The sequence below is a fragment of the Ischnura elegans genome, chromosome X, assembly GCF_921293095.1.
Source record: "Ischnura elegans chromosome X, ioIscEleg1.1, whole genome shotgun sequence".
NCBI classification, from domain to species: domain Eukaryota; kingdom Metazoa; phylum Arthropoda; class Insecta; order Odonata; family Coenagrionidae; genus Ischnura; species Ischnura elegans.
The window spans coordinates 103,758,077-103,777,259 of NC_060259.1; the positions used below are offsets into that span (position 1 = coordinate 103,758,077).

The following is a 19,183-nucleotide window of genomic DNA, read 5'->3' on the forward strand; positions in this document are numbered from 1 at the left end:
TGCCCCGTGTCGTAATGGAGATTGTCCCGACGTTTCGCGACCGACTGCTGATCACCTCTTCAAGGGAATGATGCTGGGATTTGGTTTTTGCTGCCTTTTTTTATATTTCAGGTGGGAGGGGTGGGCGGAAGGTGTGAAGAGTGAGGGCTGGAGGGGGAAAACGACGAAATGTTGTGGATGACTGGGTTCCAAGTGTTGCTGATTCTCAATCCGGATTCACTATGGAGATAAAAGAATCAGGAAAACTGCCATTTCTCGACGTCTTGGTGAAAAAGAAGGACAACAGAAGCCTAGGCCACGTCGTGTATAGAAAACAGACGTCAACAAATCGGTATCTCCATGCCAGTTCTCATCACCACCCTGCTCAATTAAACGCTGTGATGACCCCTCTAATTGAGCGTTCGATCCGGCTGAGTGACCCGAAGAATCTCTCTTCAGAAACTATTAAGCTGAAATCCATCCTACGTCTTAATGGTTACAACAACGGAGCTATATCCCGCAATTTTAAAAAGATTATCAACAAGGACAACAGGAACAATTCCAAAGACACAGAAGACATCATTAGCCAAAAGAAAGCCTTCCTCCCCTACATGAAAGGAACGATAGATAAAATCGGCAAAATCTAGCAGAAATTTGACATAAAAGCCATTTTTAAACCACACGCCCAAGTATGACACCTCCTGGGAAATGGCAAGGATAGGACGCCACTACAAATTGAAGGAGTGTACAAAATGCCCTGTGGAACGTGCAAGAAGAAATACATCGGAGAAACGTAGGGTCAAAACCTCGTACAGAAGAGCATTTGTATATTCAACTGGGTTACTCTTCAAAGTACGCCGTAGCAGAGCACCAAGCCACCGGACATCAATTGACTTTGAAAAATCAAGAGTCATCACGGGGGTAAAACATTTTAAAGACTCATTCGTGAAGCCATTGAAACAAAGAAGAACAACTATAACAGAGATACCGGATTGAGAATCAGCTGTACATGGAATCCAGCCCTCACTCTTCACACCTTCCGCCCACCCCTCCCACCTGAAACATAAAAAAAAGGCAGCAAAAACCAAATCCCAGCATCATTCCCTTGAAGAAGTGACCAGCAGTCGGTCGCGAAACGTCGGGGCAATCTCCATTACGACACGGGGCATACACCCATACGTCACTTGTTTTTAATCAAAATGAGCTGTGAAAGCTTCAATCAAGAAAAAAAATGAAGTGCTAATCTCAATCTATTATGGAGAGTTATATTCCCATGTAATTTATGGCATCCTTTTTTGGGGCCCTTTACCCTGTGCTCATGTTGTTTTTGAAATACAAAAGAAAATAGTGAGACTGAAGCTTAGTGTACCCCTTAGGGCTCCATGACGCCCTCTTTTCAAGGAACTCTCCATTCTTCCAATTCCGTGTGTTTACATGTTGAGTGCAATCATTTGTGCCAAATGCAATTTTGTATTGTATGCTACCAACGATAGCATCCACAACCACTATACCAGGAACTGTGGCAATCTACATGTTAAGTTCATCAGAATCAGTAAAACCAGCCTTTCCCCCAATGACATGGGACTCCTAGTACATAACAAGCTTCCTAGAAACAGTAAGAGTGTGGAAAAAATGACAAGTTTTAAATTTAAGGTGAAGGAGTACTTCATGATAAATTTATTTTATTCCATTGATGAATATTTAACTCTGTAAATATGTTCTGTATGGGTATTTTTTATTTTTTACTTCTTTTTTGTAAGTAAACATTGACGTGCTGTATATCATGGAACACGTATGTACCAAGATCTCGAGATAAATAAATATTATTATTATTATCCATGAGAAAATATGTACATATTATCTGAATATTATTTAAAGTTTTTGATGGCATAATATTTTCATATTATGTTCATAATCGACAAAATATTATTTGCATATTATGCGAATTCATTTATGCAACTTCTATACAGTATAAATTTTGAGTGTGCTGTGTATGCATTGATACATGGTCACTGGAATCTCACGCAAGTGCTTCATATGGATAATTTGTTGCAAATTTTTCTACAAATCGGCCTTAACTTAGCAGCTCAACATTGAGTCTAAATAAAATTAAGGCAGTATTGGGCAATGATATAATACCCATTCAGCTAATGGTTATGGGCACTGAAGTGGGGATGGATGTTGCAAATTGTCATTGACATTCAAATTGTACTGTTCTATTAATTCCTCAAATGGTTTTTCATTGAAGGAGTTGACTGCCAGCAAATAAACAATAGCTAAAGATCTCAATGACCATAAAAATGTTCCCATTATGAGTGCAGCATCCAATCATCCATCACTAGCATTTGATATGTAGACCTTGAGATCCTTTGGCGTTTTTTCCACCACACATCTGAAGTAAGGAGTCCAGGCTGTTTCAAAGCCAAGTGTGTGGACTGCATATACAAATACACCAGCGGCAGTAAATCCCATTCTGGTGAAACATGGGTAAAAACATGACTAGAAAAAATTGGAGATAGAACTCATAAATGGATCTTTTATGAATCGAATGAATGTCACAGGAAGAAACAGTATCTAGTTTGAAAATTCCCAGAAGCATGTTAACGTTAACTGAGCAAATTTGTATACGACAATTGTGCAGCCTTATGTGCAATGGGGTCAAGTCCTTGCCTGTCAAACCAAAGGTCTTGGGTTCAAGTCCCATCAGGGAAGGTGACCCCTGCCTAGTGCATGGGTGTTTTTGGCTGTCCATCATTGTTAGTTATACCTCCCACGCACGTCGAGGGCCATCGTGTGCTGTTTTCAGGGGCATGCTGGAGTTGAGTAAAAGAAATGCATAGAAAAAAATGGATTTCATCAAGTGGTACCTTAGGTGGCTGCATTCAGACAGGCATGTTATAAACTGTGCCTTAAATTTTTTTGCCATTGTAATAAACTACAGCATTACCATCTACATTTGGATGAGCTAAAAGAATTAGTAGTGGAAAAGGTCCTTCAAAAAGTAAATAGGTAATAAATATGTATTCCAATATTCACTCTTCATTTCTACCATTCAGAATTGGTGTAAGGCATATTTACGAAGAAACAGAATTCTCAAATTGCCAATTTGGGGATTTACCAAAATACTTTCACACCAATTCCCCTCCAAATACATATCAATTTTATTATTCCTAGACTGAGCATCCACTACCTCACTATTGTAACTGGTCAATTGGTGAGGGTGCACATATGACCAGACTGCTTCTGAAGTATCAAATTTTGAAAATCATATCAATTATTATCCCATCAATCCTGTACCTATTTATTGTTATTCTTATGATTCCACACTCATGCATTTATGACCACCCTATACCAAATTTCCCCTTTGCGAGGGCACTTTCTTGTCAAGATTGCATCCTATCTGATTGCGAACCTGATTTAAATATCAGTCCATCCAACAGGAGCATTGGACACCCCTGACTCACACCTTCACCAATGTTTGCCCACCCTCACTCACTGCTTGCTGCCCTCACTTAAGCTGTCTGGGACTTACGTATATGCACTGGTTACAAATGAGATGCCCAAGCATCCAGTCTATATCTACTTTCTTGGAAATATCTATTGATTTTGCCCAGTCGACTATGGGTCAAACTATGACATAGTCAACTATGACAACTCAACCAGGGTCCCACGCCCACCATCTCAGATTTTGATTATTTTTCCTTGTTTTTAGTTTTAACCGTAGTTAAGAAAAATCCAAATTATTAAAGACCCATTGCAAGTATTTTCCAAGATATGAGTACATATTTGAATTCAATGAGGCACACAAAAAAATTCTGCATAGCAGTCAAATTATTCAAAACTGCTATATTTGTGCCCCTGTAAAACCTAAATCAAAGTAGCAAAGTTGGTAAAAATTTTAGAGGCTATAAACATACAGCTATAGTTTTCAAAAATGTTATCAAAATGATTTCCATTTGAAAATTTTTTCCGTAAATGTTCAAAAATTGCAGTTTGAACATTTTCCATAAAAAGTGACATTTGCAGACACATGTAAAATTCACATATATTGCACGCAAACCATAAAAATATCTGTAGACATGGTAAAAACCACCAACTTGTTAACAATCACCATTTTTTTGTGGCAAAATGTCACTTTTTCAACTTCTAATTACAAAAAAGGGACACCAATTAGGAGACTGAGTTTTATTATATAACTTGCACTAACTTTCCTCTTTTAGGAAAATTAAACTTGAAGTTGTTTCCATGATTGATAGTGCTTCTACAATTTATTTTAGTGATGGTTGTAAAATAGTGGGCTAAGATATTTATGTTTCAGGGCTTCCCCCAAAAGGTGAGTTGATTCTGAGTGCTGAGGTTCCTGTAAACTCCTATCATTCTTTAATTTTTGCAGCTAATCTCTTTTTAATTTCCAAAGAGCATAAAATGGTAACATTTCAGCAAAGACATACATGGATTTACTAGATAATCGCAATTAGGCAAAAAAGTGGTTAAAAATTTCAAGAATAAATGCATACCTCTGGCCTCTAAGCCTGATGAAGCTTTCCAGGCCTACTCAATTGCAGTGACTGTGCAATCTGGCAAGGTGTACTCCCTTCCTGGTATGGTCTTAGGCATTGGTACATGCATTAACACGTCATTTGACGGTATCCAGCACTCATCCAAATGTTTCAGCCACATGTATGACTTAGCCATACCATCAGGCGTCATGAAATTCACAAGAATTACCATCCTCAACTCTTTGAACAATGCAGCCAATATACCATCTGCTGTCATAAACAGCTGCAATATAATTTCCAGGTGTATGATGAGAATATATGGGAACTTGAGAGATTTAGACTGATTAGGAGTTCAATCTGCTTTTAAGTTTACACTTTGTAAGCACTATCAATGTGTTTGATACCTTCATTGGACTCCCAAGTTTCAGAGACTACAATGTTGGTATGCTTTAGCTCTCAACACGAAGTAGACATCATTTAGACTTTCAGCCTTTGAGATTGAAGGATAGAGTTCTGGTGTGTTGACTATGAATTTTGACATCCCTGGAAGTTGTGAAATCTTTTAGCTTGAATTTTTGTGTCTTATGTAATTGAGGGTATTTATATCTGATTTATTGGGAAACTTTTGGATGACAAATGCCTCTCTTACACTCAAGAACAAGGACTGTGCTACATAAGTGATCTTCCATTGGAATTGGAAGTACTATGGAGAAGTGGGATCTCCTCTACAGTAACTGTCTCACCAGATTCACAGGTTTGTCTCCTCCACCAGTGTGCATATTCGGAAAAATATGCATTTGTAAGAGTGCCCGCTCGCTGTTCTCGCATCAGCTTGGTTTTGCTTTTGGAGTGACAGTAGATACGGATACCAAGTCACATTCAGGTGAGAGTCTAATATCTGACACCCCTCATACCTTGCAACCTCTTGGTGTGCGACCGGTCTCTGTGTTCCGGTACCCCTCTATGCCATTTAACATGCTGCAACATGTTGTCTTGGGATGTGGTCATCGTGGGAAGGTGCAATTCAAAGGGGTAATGCAAAATCTTGCAAACAATACCGGCCAATAGGAAGATGGCGGGAGGGTCAAGAGACGATGCGAGTGCTGTAGGCTGCTTGGAGTGTGAAGGAACCTGGGGATGTCTCGCTCTGTGTGTCAGAGAGAACAATGTACCTGTGCTGTGTGCGAATTAAAAGGTGTTAAACCAGACGTCCGACTAGTTATCTTACTATGCCTTCTCCAAACCTGGCCATTACTATTAACCTTTTCGCGCCGAGCTCCCTCGTGGGAAGTTGCTTTTGGCTCTACGAAGGGTTTGAGATTTTCTTTTTCGCCCCGTACGGAGTTTTTTTTCGGCTCGGGACTGACCAGGTAGTCGCTTCCTCCCCTTAATGACCTTTCCTAGTGGGGATAATCCTCGACCCTTTTCCCCGAGAGCAGCCCATCCCGGCGTACTTTTGCGGTCAGTTAATTGTTACCAGTGCAATTTTAATTTTTTTTAATTGTTACTGTTGCATTAAATGTCAGTTCATCAATGTATTCCTTTCATTTTGCAATGCCTGTAGAACTTTTAAACGAAGTTCTACGGTTATTTTTAGGGTTTTCAGCAAAACGGCATTATATCATAGACCAACAAATACTTTAAAGGGAATGAAATCTTTCAATGTTCCTAGCCTACTTCTAGGTATTTACGAATTATGATATTAACATAATTTAGATCCATGATGCCAAAATCCACACTCCTCATTTGCGTCTGCTCTCCAGTTCTCTGAAAACATGAGAATGATACATTTAGAATTTTTTCAGAAGAATATTTTCCCGAAAAATTCTCCTAAAACTACTTGAATCATACAAATGCATACAGAACATTTACGGTTAAATTTGAATACACGCCAAGAAAATTTTGAAAAGAAAATGAGCTTTTCCGAGAAGAGTGAGGTTATCATCTTCCACGTACATATTTCCATAGGAGAATACTTACACCAATATACTCTTGGGTCTTCCAGTTGGAGGATGATAAGTTTTTCCAAGAAAACATTAATGCGCTAATGTGTCCCGAAATAAGCCCATGAGGGGCACAAAGCAGACCACCAGAATCCTGACCAGAGAAGCAAGATATGAGAGTAATTACCTGGGTGGTGCAGTTCTCTTTCATTCATGGTATGGGCTGCATCGCACAGCAGGGTTCCACAGAAACCATCCCTGGTATAGGTAGCAGAATGCGTACAGATAGTTAACGGCTAAATTTGAATACACGCCAAGAAAATTTTGAAAAGAAAATGAGCTGTTCCGAGAAGAGTGAGGTTATCACCTTCCTTGTACATATTTCAGTAGGAGAATACTTACACCAATATACTCTTGGGTCTTCCAGTTGGAGGATAATAAGTTTTTCCAAGAAAACATTAATGCACTAATGTGTCCTGAACTAACTCTGTGAGGTGCAACCTGACCAGAGATCCAAGATATGAGAGTAACTACCTGGGTAGAGCAGTTGTCTTTCCTGCAATGGTATGGAATGCTTCTCACAACATGTGTCTACGTAAAACATTCCTTATCATACATTATCGTACATTAAATTTACGAATTTTTAGGATATGCATTAATCAGTATTTATAGCGAAATTCGTTTATAATACCGTTGTATTCAAAGGTTGGTAAGAGGTTATTAAAAATAGTCACTGTAATTTTGGCTAACGACAAAGAACTGAGAGAATCATATTTTATTACATTACGAGGGCTTTTTTTCATAGAAGTTAAATCGAATATTCTATCGAATTTCACCGCAAATGTACATCTAAAATGTAGCTAACAAAATAACGTATATTTTTAGATGTAAATCATTACAATATCGCTCCTACAAACTTGCTAGTGAGTTGTAAAAATAACAATTAAACATTAATGCGCTAAGCATCTAACCTTAGCGTCTCCAAAAATTGTTCTAGGTGATGATCAACTCCATTAATATGAACGCTAGAATTCCGTTTAAAATTTGGAACCAATCAGCAGAACATACAGAATGTAATTCCTTGCATTGATTTTCAATAAATGCAACATGAACGTTTTTAGTTATTTTAACTTATAAACAAATAAGTGACCATGAGCACCTTCCTTGAGTGGGTCACTAAGTGCCGGGATGGGCCGAGATAATCCCCACGCGGACAATAGGAAAGGGTCGGACCTCTCACGCCGAGAGACCCTAATGGCGGTTGGGACCCACTTGGCATGCTTGACCGCGAAATCGTGAAAACACGGCCTTTGGCCTTTTGCTTCGAAAACGTCAAGCCGTGATAATCTTCTTTATCATAAGAAAATTCAGGCCGTGAAATCACGCCCTGCATAGGGAAGAGGTTAAGCTCAGTGCTTACACATTCTTACGATGATAATGCTGCAACCCGTTTGAGGCACATTCTAGACCACTCAGAAAAAGCTAAGGAAAATTATTGTGCAGACAGGAAGAAAAATTGAAATGCATGGCAGAAAATCTATTAATCCTGGTCAAAAGTTATGCCCTCAATGTGTAGCTTTGGTTTCAAGTTTAGAGGACATTAAGGTTGAAGATGCATACTGCCCACAACAGTGCATTAAGCATGAAGATACTTTGAAGTGTATTAATTCAAGTTTTGAAAGTCTAAGCTGTCCCCCTATCAAAATTTCAAAAGTGAGTAAAACTAACAGATTAAGTTATGCCAGGAGCAAAATTAAAGCAGTCAATTCACTTTTGGTAGTAAAAGTGAGCACATGCTCAGATGCTCCAGGGAATGGTTTCCATGATTTAGACAGAGTCGCAATGTGATAATTGTTCTGATTTCGATGCAATGATAGAGAATCTCATAAAGAAAAGTAAAGAATCAAACCAGGAAAAGCAGTTGTCTATTTTTATGCTGGTGCCAACAAGTTAGACTACATAAAAAACAGCAGAAGTATATATTCAATATAACTGAGTACCAAATGAAGCAAGCTCAAGATCTGAGGAAAAGGAAAGGTATACTTCCTGATGTGACCCAGAAAAAAGGAAAACAGCAAGCTGATGATGCCAAAAAAGGTGTAATTAAATTTTATGAAAGTGATGAGTTTAAACACATTTTTTCTGGAAAGAAAGGCACAGTGAGTGTTGCTATTGAAGGCCAGGGAGCGAACATACAGAGAAGACTACTTTGTGTAACCTCTCAGAGTCAAACAGTATTTTTAGGCAGCAAATCCCCCAATTAAAAGTACATTAGTCAAAATTCTGCCAAATGCATCCCAAATAGTGTGTGATAGTTGGAGTAAGAGCTACCCATTCAGTATGTGTTTATATGGAACTCCATTATGTTAAGCTTATGCTAGATGTACTTCCTTCAGTCAAAATGGAATGCAAAGATGCAATGAAGTGCCTAGTTTGTGACATAGATGACAATCGGTGTATGGTTCACAGGTGTGAGCAGTGCCCTGGTAAAAATCAACTGCGTGAATTGCTATGCAAACATTTGGGTATGGAGTAATTTGGGCATCAGATGATGTAACCCATACTTATTCTCAGTGGACACATACAGATCTTACAGCAATTGAGAATGTACACGCAAATGTACATGATTATATACACCAGCTAGTCTATATGGTGGATCACCTTACTACTTATCATTTTACTGCTGTATCTCAGGCAAAATTTTTATGAAGTATTGAATATCACTTGGCTCATAATTTTACTTGACTCTGCAGAGAATTTCTCTTTCGATGCACCTGATTCAGTTTAAGGATTTCTCTGGGATAACAGTTAGGCAACAGTTCATCCAATTGTTATCTATCATAAAGTTGATGATAATGTGTCTTCCATGAGATTTTGCATCATCAGTGACTGCTTGGATCATGATGCAGGAGCAGTATATGTCATACCTATCCTCCACTTATTGCTTCTAGTGTAAATCTCACCTCACTCTGTAAGCATCCTTCCACTCTTAGCTTAACCCTTAGTCTGCAGGAATGTTTTAAAATGTTTTGCATGCTGACTGCATGAAAAATGTTTTTAAATGTTTGATCATTGATCAATTACCTGCCCCAGTTTCCCAAAAATTTTATAGCTACCTGTTTAGGATCCACTGTAGGGATCACTAAAGCTGCTTAACTCTGCCCGGCCATCCCTTAGTGCAGGGGGCGCCTCTCCACATTTCCTATCATTGTGTCCATTTCGTATTGTTTCCTTCATGCTCTTATTATGCCTACAACAAGTGCCCAAATGTAGGCTCATCCGCTGGTGAGAATGAAAGAGCGGTCGCCCTGGTTTTATAAGGGTTCACTCCTTGCAAGACACTCTCTCGCACAGGCTGGTAGCAAAAATCATACACTACTGCAGCCAAAGGGTTAATGTTTGGCATGCCTTGCCCTCCTTCACCTCCCCATAATAACTTTACCTTGGCAGATAGTCCACCCATCTCTCCTTCCTTGCGATATTTCTCCGTGTCTCCACACTGTCTTTTCCTCCCAGCCTCTCTTCCCTCCTTGGTTTCCCACCATAATCTATTATTTACTTCCCTAAGCAGTAAAGCCTCATAAAAAAACTACAAAAAGTGCAGGAAAGAGAATCTTCTAAACGATATACAAATCAATCATTTTACCAGTCTGTTAAGGTGAATTTAAATAGAAGAAAATGCTTATTTTTGGAAGTGGAGGGATTAAACCTTGGAACTATTCTAAAGCAGCAAAAAAAGAGAGAATTCAGTTGAAGATGGGTCAACCTCTTCAGAGGCAGAAAGAGACCATTTTAAAATCGCAGACTATGTTCAAAGAAAACTAGAAAAAAAAATACTATGTAAATGTTCAAGGCTAACATATTCTTCAATACTGACTGATTTGCACCAATTCATTTTAGTTAAGGCAAGTCATTATGTGGTTATATGATACGCTTTCACAAGTTGGTCAAGTATGTTACAAAGCAATGCCACAAAGAGGACCAGCAGCACTCTGCATGCAGCAATAGTTATGTATTATATTTCAGTCATACTGATCAATGCAGAAGAATGGGAGAGTCATCGTTTCGGTCATCTTGTCTGAAGAGGCAGAGAATATGTTTCTCATGTGCCGAGGTTTACAAGGTTGTTGTTCTAAGAGGTTGGTTGGTTGTACACCAAGGTTGTACACCTGTCCTTTGTAAGAGAATTGCTGTGCTCTATTCACATATTTTAGTGATCAAATTCAATATATTATTTATTTCCACATACAAATTCCCAGCAAAACAAAATTATATATAGGTACCTATATATAATTATGTTTTGCTGAGAGCTCCTTGCATTTGCCGACTGATATATGATGTTAAGGGGTCTGATATTAATATTCTTCATGACACTACCTAATTAAATGTCTTGTGACAGTTTTGTCAATGGGCAATAACCAATTGAATGAAAAAAAATGTAATTGCAAGGTAACGTAGTTGCCATGCCACTTAGAAGGTTTTTTTAAAACTTTATCCTTCAAATGCCTAAATTGCGAAAATCACCATTATTTTAGAATTAAGTTAAAATAAATTCCACATTTTTCAAGCTTTATCTTCTATATTTAATACATGAAGACAGTGTACTTATTTTTCAGTAGCCTTAATCCTTTTTTCCAGGATATTTATCTATGGTCAATTTTCATAGTTCCTCACCATTAGGTGCCCGAATGCCTATTTTTTACCTACCATATCCACAATATTTTATACACTGGTCACATCAGATTTTTCTGTGTATTTTGCTGTCCCTTAAGCTGTATTATTTTTAATAATATCATTTTGAGGCATAACACTCCATCACTAATAAATAATGATCCATTTTGGCTTAGAGGATCTTCACATTGGCACTATCCATGAACAAAAATGTTTCTAACATATGCACAATAAAACTGAGTCAAAGGAATTGACTATGCCATGGCGAAATGAGGTTTACTGCATGTGGCCTGGAAAATATTACATAAATCTGTCGGTTCTACTGCTGGATCTGTCTGTCAGGGTCTCCCCCTGGGCTGTTGGGCGTGTTGCGCTGCACCACCACCACTCCCCCCTCGTTCTCTCCATTCGCTTGCTGCTGTTGGCCTTCTGCTTGATGAGCCGCCTGACCTTCCTCAACAACTCCTTGGGGCTGAGGACCTTCTGGTTGAAGATCACCATCGTCACCAGATGCATTTGGGACATGGATTGGGCGATTGGCCTCTGCCTGGTCTACGAGAAGCTGCTGTATTTGATGGGCCTGGCGCCGGTGTCGTAAGCGGGCCGCCGCGAATTCCCGCAATCTTTGCCATCTCGCCGGACTGTACACATGTACTGAGTTTGAGGGCGCTCTGCGCCGATTTCTTCTACCATCCATATCCCTAGAAGAGTAAGGAGATACATGATAATAACTTTTCATCTTTCAGGCATGGTACCTATATGGTAAAATAGTAAAAATAATGGTATTGCCATCAGTATTTTTTGGCTGACTTATACTACGATGCACTATTTATTCAAAATAAGTTATCCAGTATGTTATTTACTATTCAACGGTGTGGAGTGAGAGTAAAATTTAAGTTATCATGCCTCTGCATTGCTGGGTTTAGAAGTCGAAACTCAGGAGGAGGGTCAGAGCTTAGGCTATATATAAAAGTTAGACTAGCTCGCTAAAATAAACATCAACTCAAACTGATACCAAATATGAAAACATATATCATGCTGGAAAGCATGAGAATCGAAATGGTGACAGACTCAGTGTGAGAGGCCTATTTAGATGTTATGTGACACAATGGAATCTCTGTAATGCAGAGTGTTATTTCTGTAGGTAATCGAGCTGAAATAAGTTATATGAATTTTGGCGCACTCGCCTGCAATGTACCATTTCATGTACCATTAGTTTTACCATAATATAGAGTGTAGTCTTCCGGTAATGGTTTCTAAAGTTCTTTCTTTTCCCCTTTACAAGTCCACATTTATCCACTGCGAATTTAATGATCCCAACAGGTTAATGGGTTCAGGCCGAAAATTGGACTAAAGTCTGTGGGTATGTTTATTCCCAGTAATTCGTGCACATTTCTGTAAAATTAATTTTTTTAGCCTGCGTCATGAGACCACCCTGTGGTAAACTAAGTGTTTCTAGTTCGAAAATGTCGAAAAAAGTGTTGAAAATGGGCAAAGAAACTGCAACATCCATCACGAACATTCACTACGGCGCGAGTTCGTTGCGGTAGATGGAGAAGTTGCGAGGAGCAGCAACTTACGAGACTTTGGCCATGGATATGGAAATGTATCTCATCTATGAGGATATGTGGGACTTCGTGAGTGAAGAGTTGTCTGCTGGTGCCTCGGCAATAGAAAAGAAGCTAGCTCAAGAAGCGAGAGCTAAAACCTGTATGCTTCTCGAGTCTGGACCTAAAATGGAGGTGACGGGTAAGCAGACGGCCTATGCTATGTGGATGCATCTGAAAGCCACGTATGAGAAAAAAAGTGCTCACCAGCATATTGCCCTTATCAATCAGTTGTTCGATGTTATGTCAGTGAATTTCTCTGACATGGAGAAATACGTGAATAAATTCACGGAGATAGACACTAAATTAAAGAGCATGGGGAAGCAGATAGATGACGAACTCCTCGCAGTCCCGATGCTGAGAGGCCTAACGGAGAACTACTGGCCATTCCGGATGGCTGTGGAAAACGCTGCGACGGACAAGCTGAAGGTGGAGACAGTGAAGCATAAGCTTCTCCAAGAGGGATACAGAATGTCAACTGACATGAAGGCATCAACTGTTGCTTTTGCCACAAAGCACAAGGACGACAAGATCACCTTTCCGTCGTCTAGTGGGGAGAAGTCTGAAAGAGGTTGTCGAAAGAAATTGGGATTCGACAGAATAAAGGTCAGATGTCATAAATGCCACGAGTACATATGGGCATTTTGGCCGTGATTGCCCAGATAAAAGTGTGAGTAAAAATGTAAATACTTTGAGTTGCTCGAAATCTTCAAATTCTGAGGGTAGAGAGAAAGGTGTTGCCTGGCTCACAGCCATGTCATGCCAAGTACGGCCTGTAAAATGGTGCATAGACACTTGTTCATCAGCTCGCATGATGAGGTGCAGAGATTGGCTGTCTGATTTTGATTCCAATGCTGGGACAGACATGCAAATAACTGTAGCAAACAATGCAAAGACTGGTGTTGCAGGCAAAGGGGTTGCTATTGCAAGACTGACACAAGGTGGAGTGCAAAGCATTTCCAATGTATTTCATGTGCCAGATTCGTCAGCTAATTTTTTGTCTGTGAGTTGCCTGACAAACAATGAGGCCTCAGTTTTATTCACTGAAAAGGGATGAGAAATCTATGAATCTGTTAACTTGAGTGTGAAGGGAAATTTAATTGCAACAGGTTCTGTTGATGGTGGTGTTTACACTTTGGATGTCAGTGAAGGGAGGAAAGAATCTGAAAATGAGCCCGATAAAAATTGTTTTGCTACAGCATTTCAGAATGAGAACCCCGTTGAGTTGTGGCATGAAAGGCTAGGCCATTTAGGACACAAGAATATGTCTTGGAAAAGTTAGATGAAGGAATGAATTTGGGTGAAGATAGTGAATTTGGGCCATGTGTGACTTGTGTAGAGGGTAAGCAGGGGAGGAAACCATTTCCTGTTAGCAGTCCTCGTCTAGAGTAGACATCCAAAGTCCTTGAATTAATTCATTCTGACTTGTGTAGACTCAATTCACGGTGATAGGTATTTTTAAACATTTATTGATGACTTTACCAGAAAAACGTTTATTTTTTTAAAGAGCAAGGATTCTGTATGCAAAGCCTTTAAAATTTTTAGAATGAGGGTTGAGAATGAGACCAATGAAAAAATTAAGTGTTTGTGTACGGACAATAGGTCTGAATATGTAAATGATGCAATGTTAAATGAGCTGAAAAAGTGGGGAATCAGGCATGAAACTACCATTCCACACTCACCTCAGCAAAATGGTCTTGCAGAGCGGGCAAATAGATAAATAGTTGAGGAGGCTCACTCTATGCTTCAGGGTGCTAACTTGCCTAAGGGTCTCTGGGTGGAGGCATGTAGGGCATCAGTTTATCTGAAGAATAGGTCCCCCACTAAGGTTTTGGTCAATGCTTTACGAGAAGAGAAATGGTCGGGAAAGCGGGTTGATTTGAGTCACCTGAAGGTTTTTGGATGTGTTGCATTAGAGCATGTTCCAAAACAGTTTAGGAAGAAATTTGATTCAACCTCTAAAAAGCATTACTTTGTAGGGTATTGTGAAGAGTCCAAGGGTTATCTTTTTGTGGACCCCGATAAGGCTTACAGAGTTAAAAAGTATCGAAATGTTGTATTTTTTGAAAATGTTTTCAGGTCCCCTAAGGAAACAGAAACCAGAGTTTCTGGCAATGCTGTGCTAATGCCCCTAAGTACCTCAGTGGTGGAACATTGAGGTGCAAGTATTGATGTTTTCTTGACACAACCCAATGAGTCGGATGGTGTAGACCATAGCATGTTCAGTGAGGGTCAAGGTGAGTGTGAAACGACAAATGTAGGATTTGAGTCTAGTGAGGGCAATACAGGGTTTGAAGGAGTCAGAGACAGAGGTGTACTTCGTAAGTCTCAGAGAGTTATCAAACCCACACAGTACACTGACTTCATTCTATATCTGACAACAATGGGTGGAGAATCTTGTGACCCTGTCTATAGTTGTATGGATCCCGAAGCTGTTGGAGAGGCACTCTCTAGGAATAGAGATAAGAGGTTGGAGGCCATGGAAGATGAATGGAATTCTTTGATTTAAAAGGGAGTTGTTGAACTAGTTGACCTTCCCAAGGGGAAATCCACTGTAAACTGTAAGTGGGTATTCAGGGAGAAGAAGAATGAAAATGGGGAAATTGTGCGATACAGGGCTAGGCTAGTAGCCAAGGGTTGTAGACAGAAGTATGGGGAAGATCACAAGGAGACATTTTCTTCTGTAGTAAGTTATGATACTGTTAGACTTTTGATTGCCTTAGCAGTATAGCTTGATTTACAGATATGCCATTTTGAAGTAACAGCTGCCTTTCTAAATGGTGAGCTAAAGGAAACTATTTACATGAAACAGCCTGAGGGTTTTGTGAAACCAGGGGTAGAGAGCAAAGTGTGTCTCCTTAAAAGAGCAATCTATGGACTGAAACAGGCTTCAAAATCATGGTGGGATAAGTGTAAAAGGGTATTAACTGATTTGGGATTTAATATTTTTTGACTGAACCTTGTCTATTTGTTATGAGTATTTGTGGCAATGATGTTTCTCTGTGTATCCTTGCTGTATATGTTGATGATTTTTTGGTTTTTGGTCAAAGCAATGTTGCAAAAATTTACTAAATGCACTGAACAAGCACTTTGAAATAAGAGAACTTGGTGAAGCAAAAAATGTACTTGGTCTGAGAATCAAAAGAATGGTGATGAAATTTCTATTGATCAGGAATGTATGAAGGGTATGTTAACTCGGTTCAAAATGTTAGATTATGACCCCATTTCAACATCTGTAGAGGTAAATTTAAACAATTTACAGAGAGGTGATCTGGAAAAACGTCCACATGTACTTTACCAAATGTTAATTGGAAGTTTGATGTATGCAATGGTTTGCACTAGACCTGACATTGTATTTGCTGTGGGTAAATTAAGTAGATATAACAACTGCTACACCATGGAACATTGGGAGTATGCAAAGAGGGTTTTCCGTTACCTGAAGGCAACAATTGACTATGGTATTGTGTACAAAAGGAGTGGAAAGCCAATTGAAGGGTTTGTGGATGCTGACGGCAGGGCTAGTGAAAAAGAAGAGCGAGTTTCCTATTCTGGTTACGTGATAAAATTTGTTAGAGGTGCAGTGGCCTGGGCTAGCAGAAAACAAGACTGTGTTGCCACATTAACAGCTGAAGCAGAGTATGTTAGCCTTGAGTTGTGTGCCAAAAAGGCTATTGTTCTCCATAATATTCTAGAACATATGTGCAAAGTGAATAAAAAAAGCTGTTTTGAACGGCAGTGAGCTGAATGCTATTGAAGAGTTGTGTGGAAAGTTGGTACCTACTATTCAATGATATAATCAATCTGCTACTGGGATGCCGACTTACAAAAAATATTGGGGGGGGGGGGGACCAAGCGGAGGATCTTGTCACAGGAAAGTTTATGGGGTGAGTTTTAAGTTTTTTAAGCATTTTAGAAGAGTCATATGATCAACATTAGAACTCCGATAGCTCAAATATCGATATCTCGACTCTCCGGGGAAAATCCGCAAGCCTAATGCATTTTTTCCTCACATGCATAACGAATTTTTGAGGGGGCACGGGCCCCTTCAGGCCCCATGGAGTCGGCGCCACTGATCTGCTGTGAAAAATGCCAACTCTCCTTATGTCAATCGATCGCTCTTTGACATCATCTATATAGACATCAAATACCACTTGTTAAAAAATTGGTTGAGGATGGCAAGGTGATCGTGAAATATTGTCCAACTAGCGATATGGTGGCAGATGTATTGACCAAAGGACTGGTGAAGGTCATGGTGGATGGAATTTTTCTCTGTGGATCTTTCGCACGATTGTGCGTTGCGGGTGACTCCCGTAATAGTTATCACCGCGGCTAGTCCCGGTATACTTAAAAAAAAATATCGTTAATGGTAGGAAATAGTTAACTTATTCAGTATCGTCCAAACGGAGATCCATTGCCAAAGACATTTTTAACGTAACTAGATATTACCTACCACATTCCCACACATGATAATTTCCTCGCCAGATACATTTTATTTGGGATATAAATACAATATATTATCAAAACTGACGAAAAATTGGCATTTCACATTGCTGAAAAGTGAGATAGACTACCGTGAGAAGGGAACCAGCTAACACGATAGGTATCTAACCTTTGGTAAATTGGCCGTTTTTAATAAATACCTACAATAAGCACTTTTTTGTCATTAATTACAACCTTTTCACGCCAAGGGCATGTTTAAAACATATATTACTTGAAATACTTGATAAATGTTATTCTTAAAACTTATATGTTAATAATTCGTACCGCAATTCTTTTGAAACCAGCCACAGTCCCTTCGAATCCATTACAAAATGGCGACAAGAACTGAGTATTAAATCCTATTAAATATGTGGCTAAATTAAATCGATTCAAACGGTTGGAGAACTTCTTTTTTGTTATTAAAGCATGCAGTATTTCCTATTTTATTGAACCCTATTTATATTTGATATAAATTACTCTCCGAACATAATTAAATATTATAACGAGAAAAAAGACATACCTCCGTGATCTTCAAGTAATCGACGAAGAAATACCTAACGGCTATGCCCTGTACTAATTTCAAGTTATATGATAATGTTGTCATTATTCTTGCATTTCCCAGAAGGTGGCGCTGAGAGCTTTTATACCTGTCACCTCTGGCGACATGTGAAAAGGTGGTAAATCCGCTCAACAAAAACTTATCCTTCGGCTCGAAAAATCTCCACCTCTCATCTATTTTCACGATTTCGAGATTTGCGCCGACTGAAGCTCGCTGCCGAACCGGTCGGCGGCGTGCAGAAACGTACGGTTGTTTCCTCTAGTGTGTAAGCCGTCCAAACTCAAGGAAACACTCCCGTAAGATAAGATGGGATATAAAAATTTTTCACTAGAGTTCCATAAATATTATTATTAAAAGAAACCCATTCGCCAAAATGTTTATCCAGCAATTATTGTCAACTTCAATACGCAACTTGGCATTCCATGTTTTTAGGCACATAAATCTCCCGCCAACTGATTGCTTTGGCGGGAGAATCGATCTCCCGCCAACTCAATGTTTTGGCGGGAGAAATTGCTTGATGTCCATCGTTCTTTTATTTGCATGTCATTGGTAGATTTGGATCACTTAATGTTGGGCGTGGTACTGAATGGGTACTAGCCAAACAGTCTGCAACCGTTTGCTGTAAATAACTTCGTGGAAAGAGATACATTTAGGGATGGCTCGTCGGTACGGTCCCACATTGCACAAAATATCTAGGGTGCGGTCCGTTGAACGCTACCAATGCTTCGGAGCGCCACCAAGCGGTCCGTCGCTACGGAGCGCTACAGGTTAGGCTGTGACGTCACGGCAAACGTCATACACCCGTTTCCCGACTCGCTCCAACCAGCTCCAGACGCTCCCCTGAAAACTTGAGTCAGCGGTGGAGCGAGTCAATTTTTGGTGGAAATTCGAAGGGAATGCACTGAGGCAATGGAGAGTTTACTCTCGTTGCAGTTGTTGGACGCTGAATGTGGACGCCTTTCTCCTATAAAAGTGACTACGAAGTAACGGAGTAGACGCACTTAGTAAATAGATGTAAATTTAATCGTGATTTAAATAAATATATAGCAAGAACTATCTATCCGCAAACATTCTAGTATCTCCCCCAAAATGAACTCTAATGTCTCTGGAAGCAGCCTTAACATACAAAAGGCAACAAAAAATTATTAAAAGGGGCATGTTATATAAGAAAGAATTGTAAGAACACATAACGACAAATCAACTCATGCCATAAATTAAAATCTGAAGAAAAATAGGATTTACATGAAATGGATTAATGTTTTTAATAGTCTTTAGCCATAATAAGTTGACACGTTTCAACTGAGAAAACGGTAGAGTACCTACTTTTTCCTTTTCTAGGGTAATGAGTTTCATTTAGAAGGGGTAGGCGAGGGTAGGTGCGAGAAATACGGTCCAAAGTTTCTTGCTTTACTTAGTGGAACCTCGATATTGGAAAATATAATTCAT

The 19,183-nt window shown here is 39.4% G+C and overlaps 1 protein-coding gene across 1 annotated transcript; it reads right to left on the reverse strand.

Moving 5' to 3' along the window:
- Nucleotides 1-10,990: 10,990 nt before the first annotated feature.
- Nucleotides 10,991-17,908, reverse strand: LOC124171463. The gene is made up of 2 exons (XM_046550636.1): nucleotides 17,699-17,908; nucleotides 10,991-11,793 (listed from the first exon to the last, which is right to left on the reverse strand). Exon 2 carries the CDS (start codon nucleotides 11,787-11,789, stop codon nucleotides 11,412-11,414), a length of 378 nt encoding a protein of 125 aa, XP_046406592.1. The 5' UTR covers nucleotides 11,790-11,793; nucleotides 17,699-17,908; the 3' UTR covers nucleotides 10,991-11,411.
- Nucleotides 17,909-19,183: the final 1,275 nt, after the last annotated feature.

Bases quoted from the DNA above. Each gene is read 5' to 3' on its own strand.
- LOC124171463 (XM_046550636.1), bottom strand. From the start codon at position 11,789: ATGGATGGTAGAAGAAATCGGCGCAGAGCGCCCTCAAACTCAGTACAT.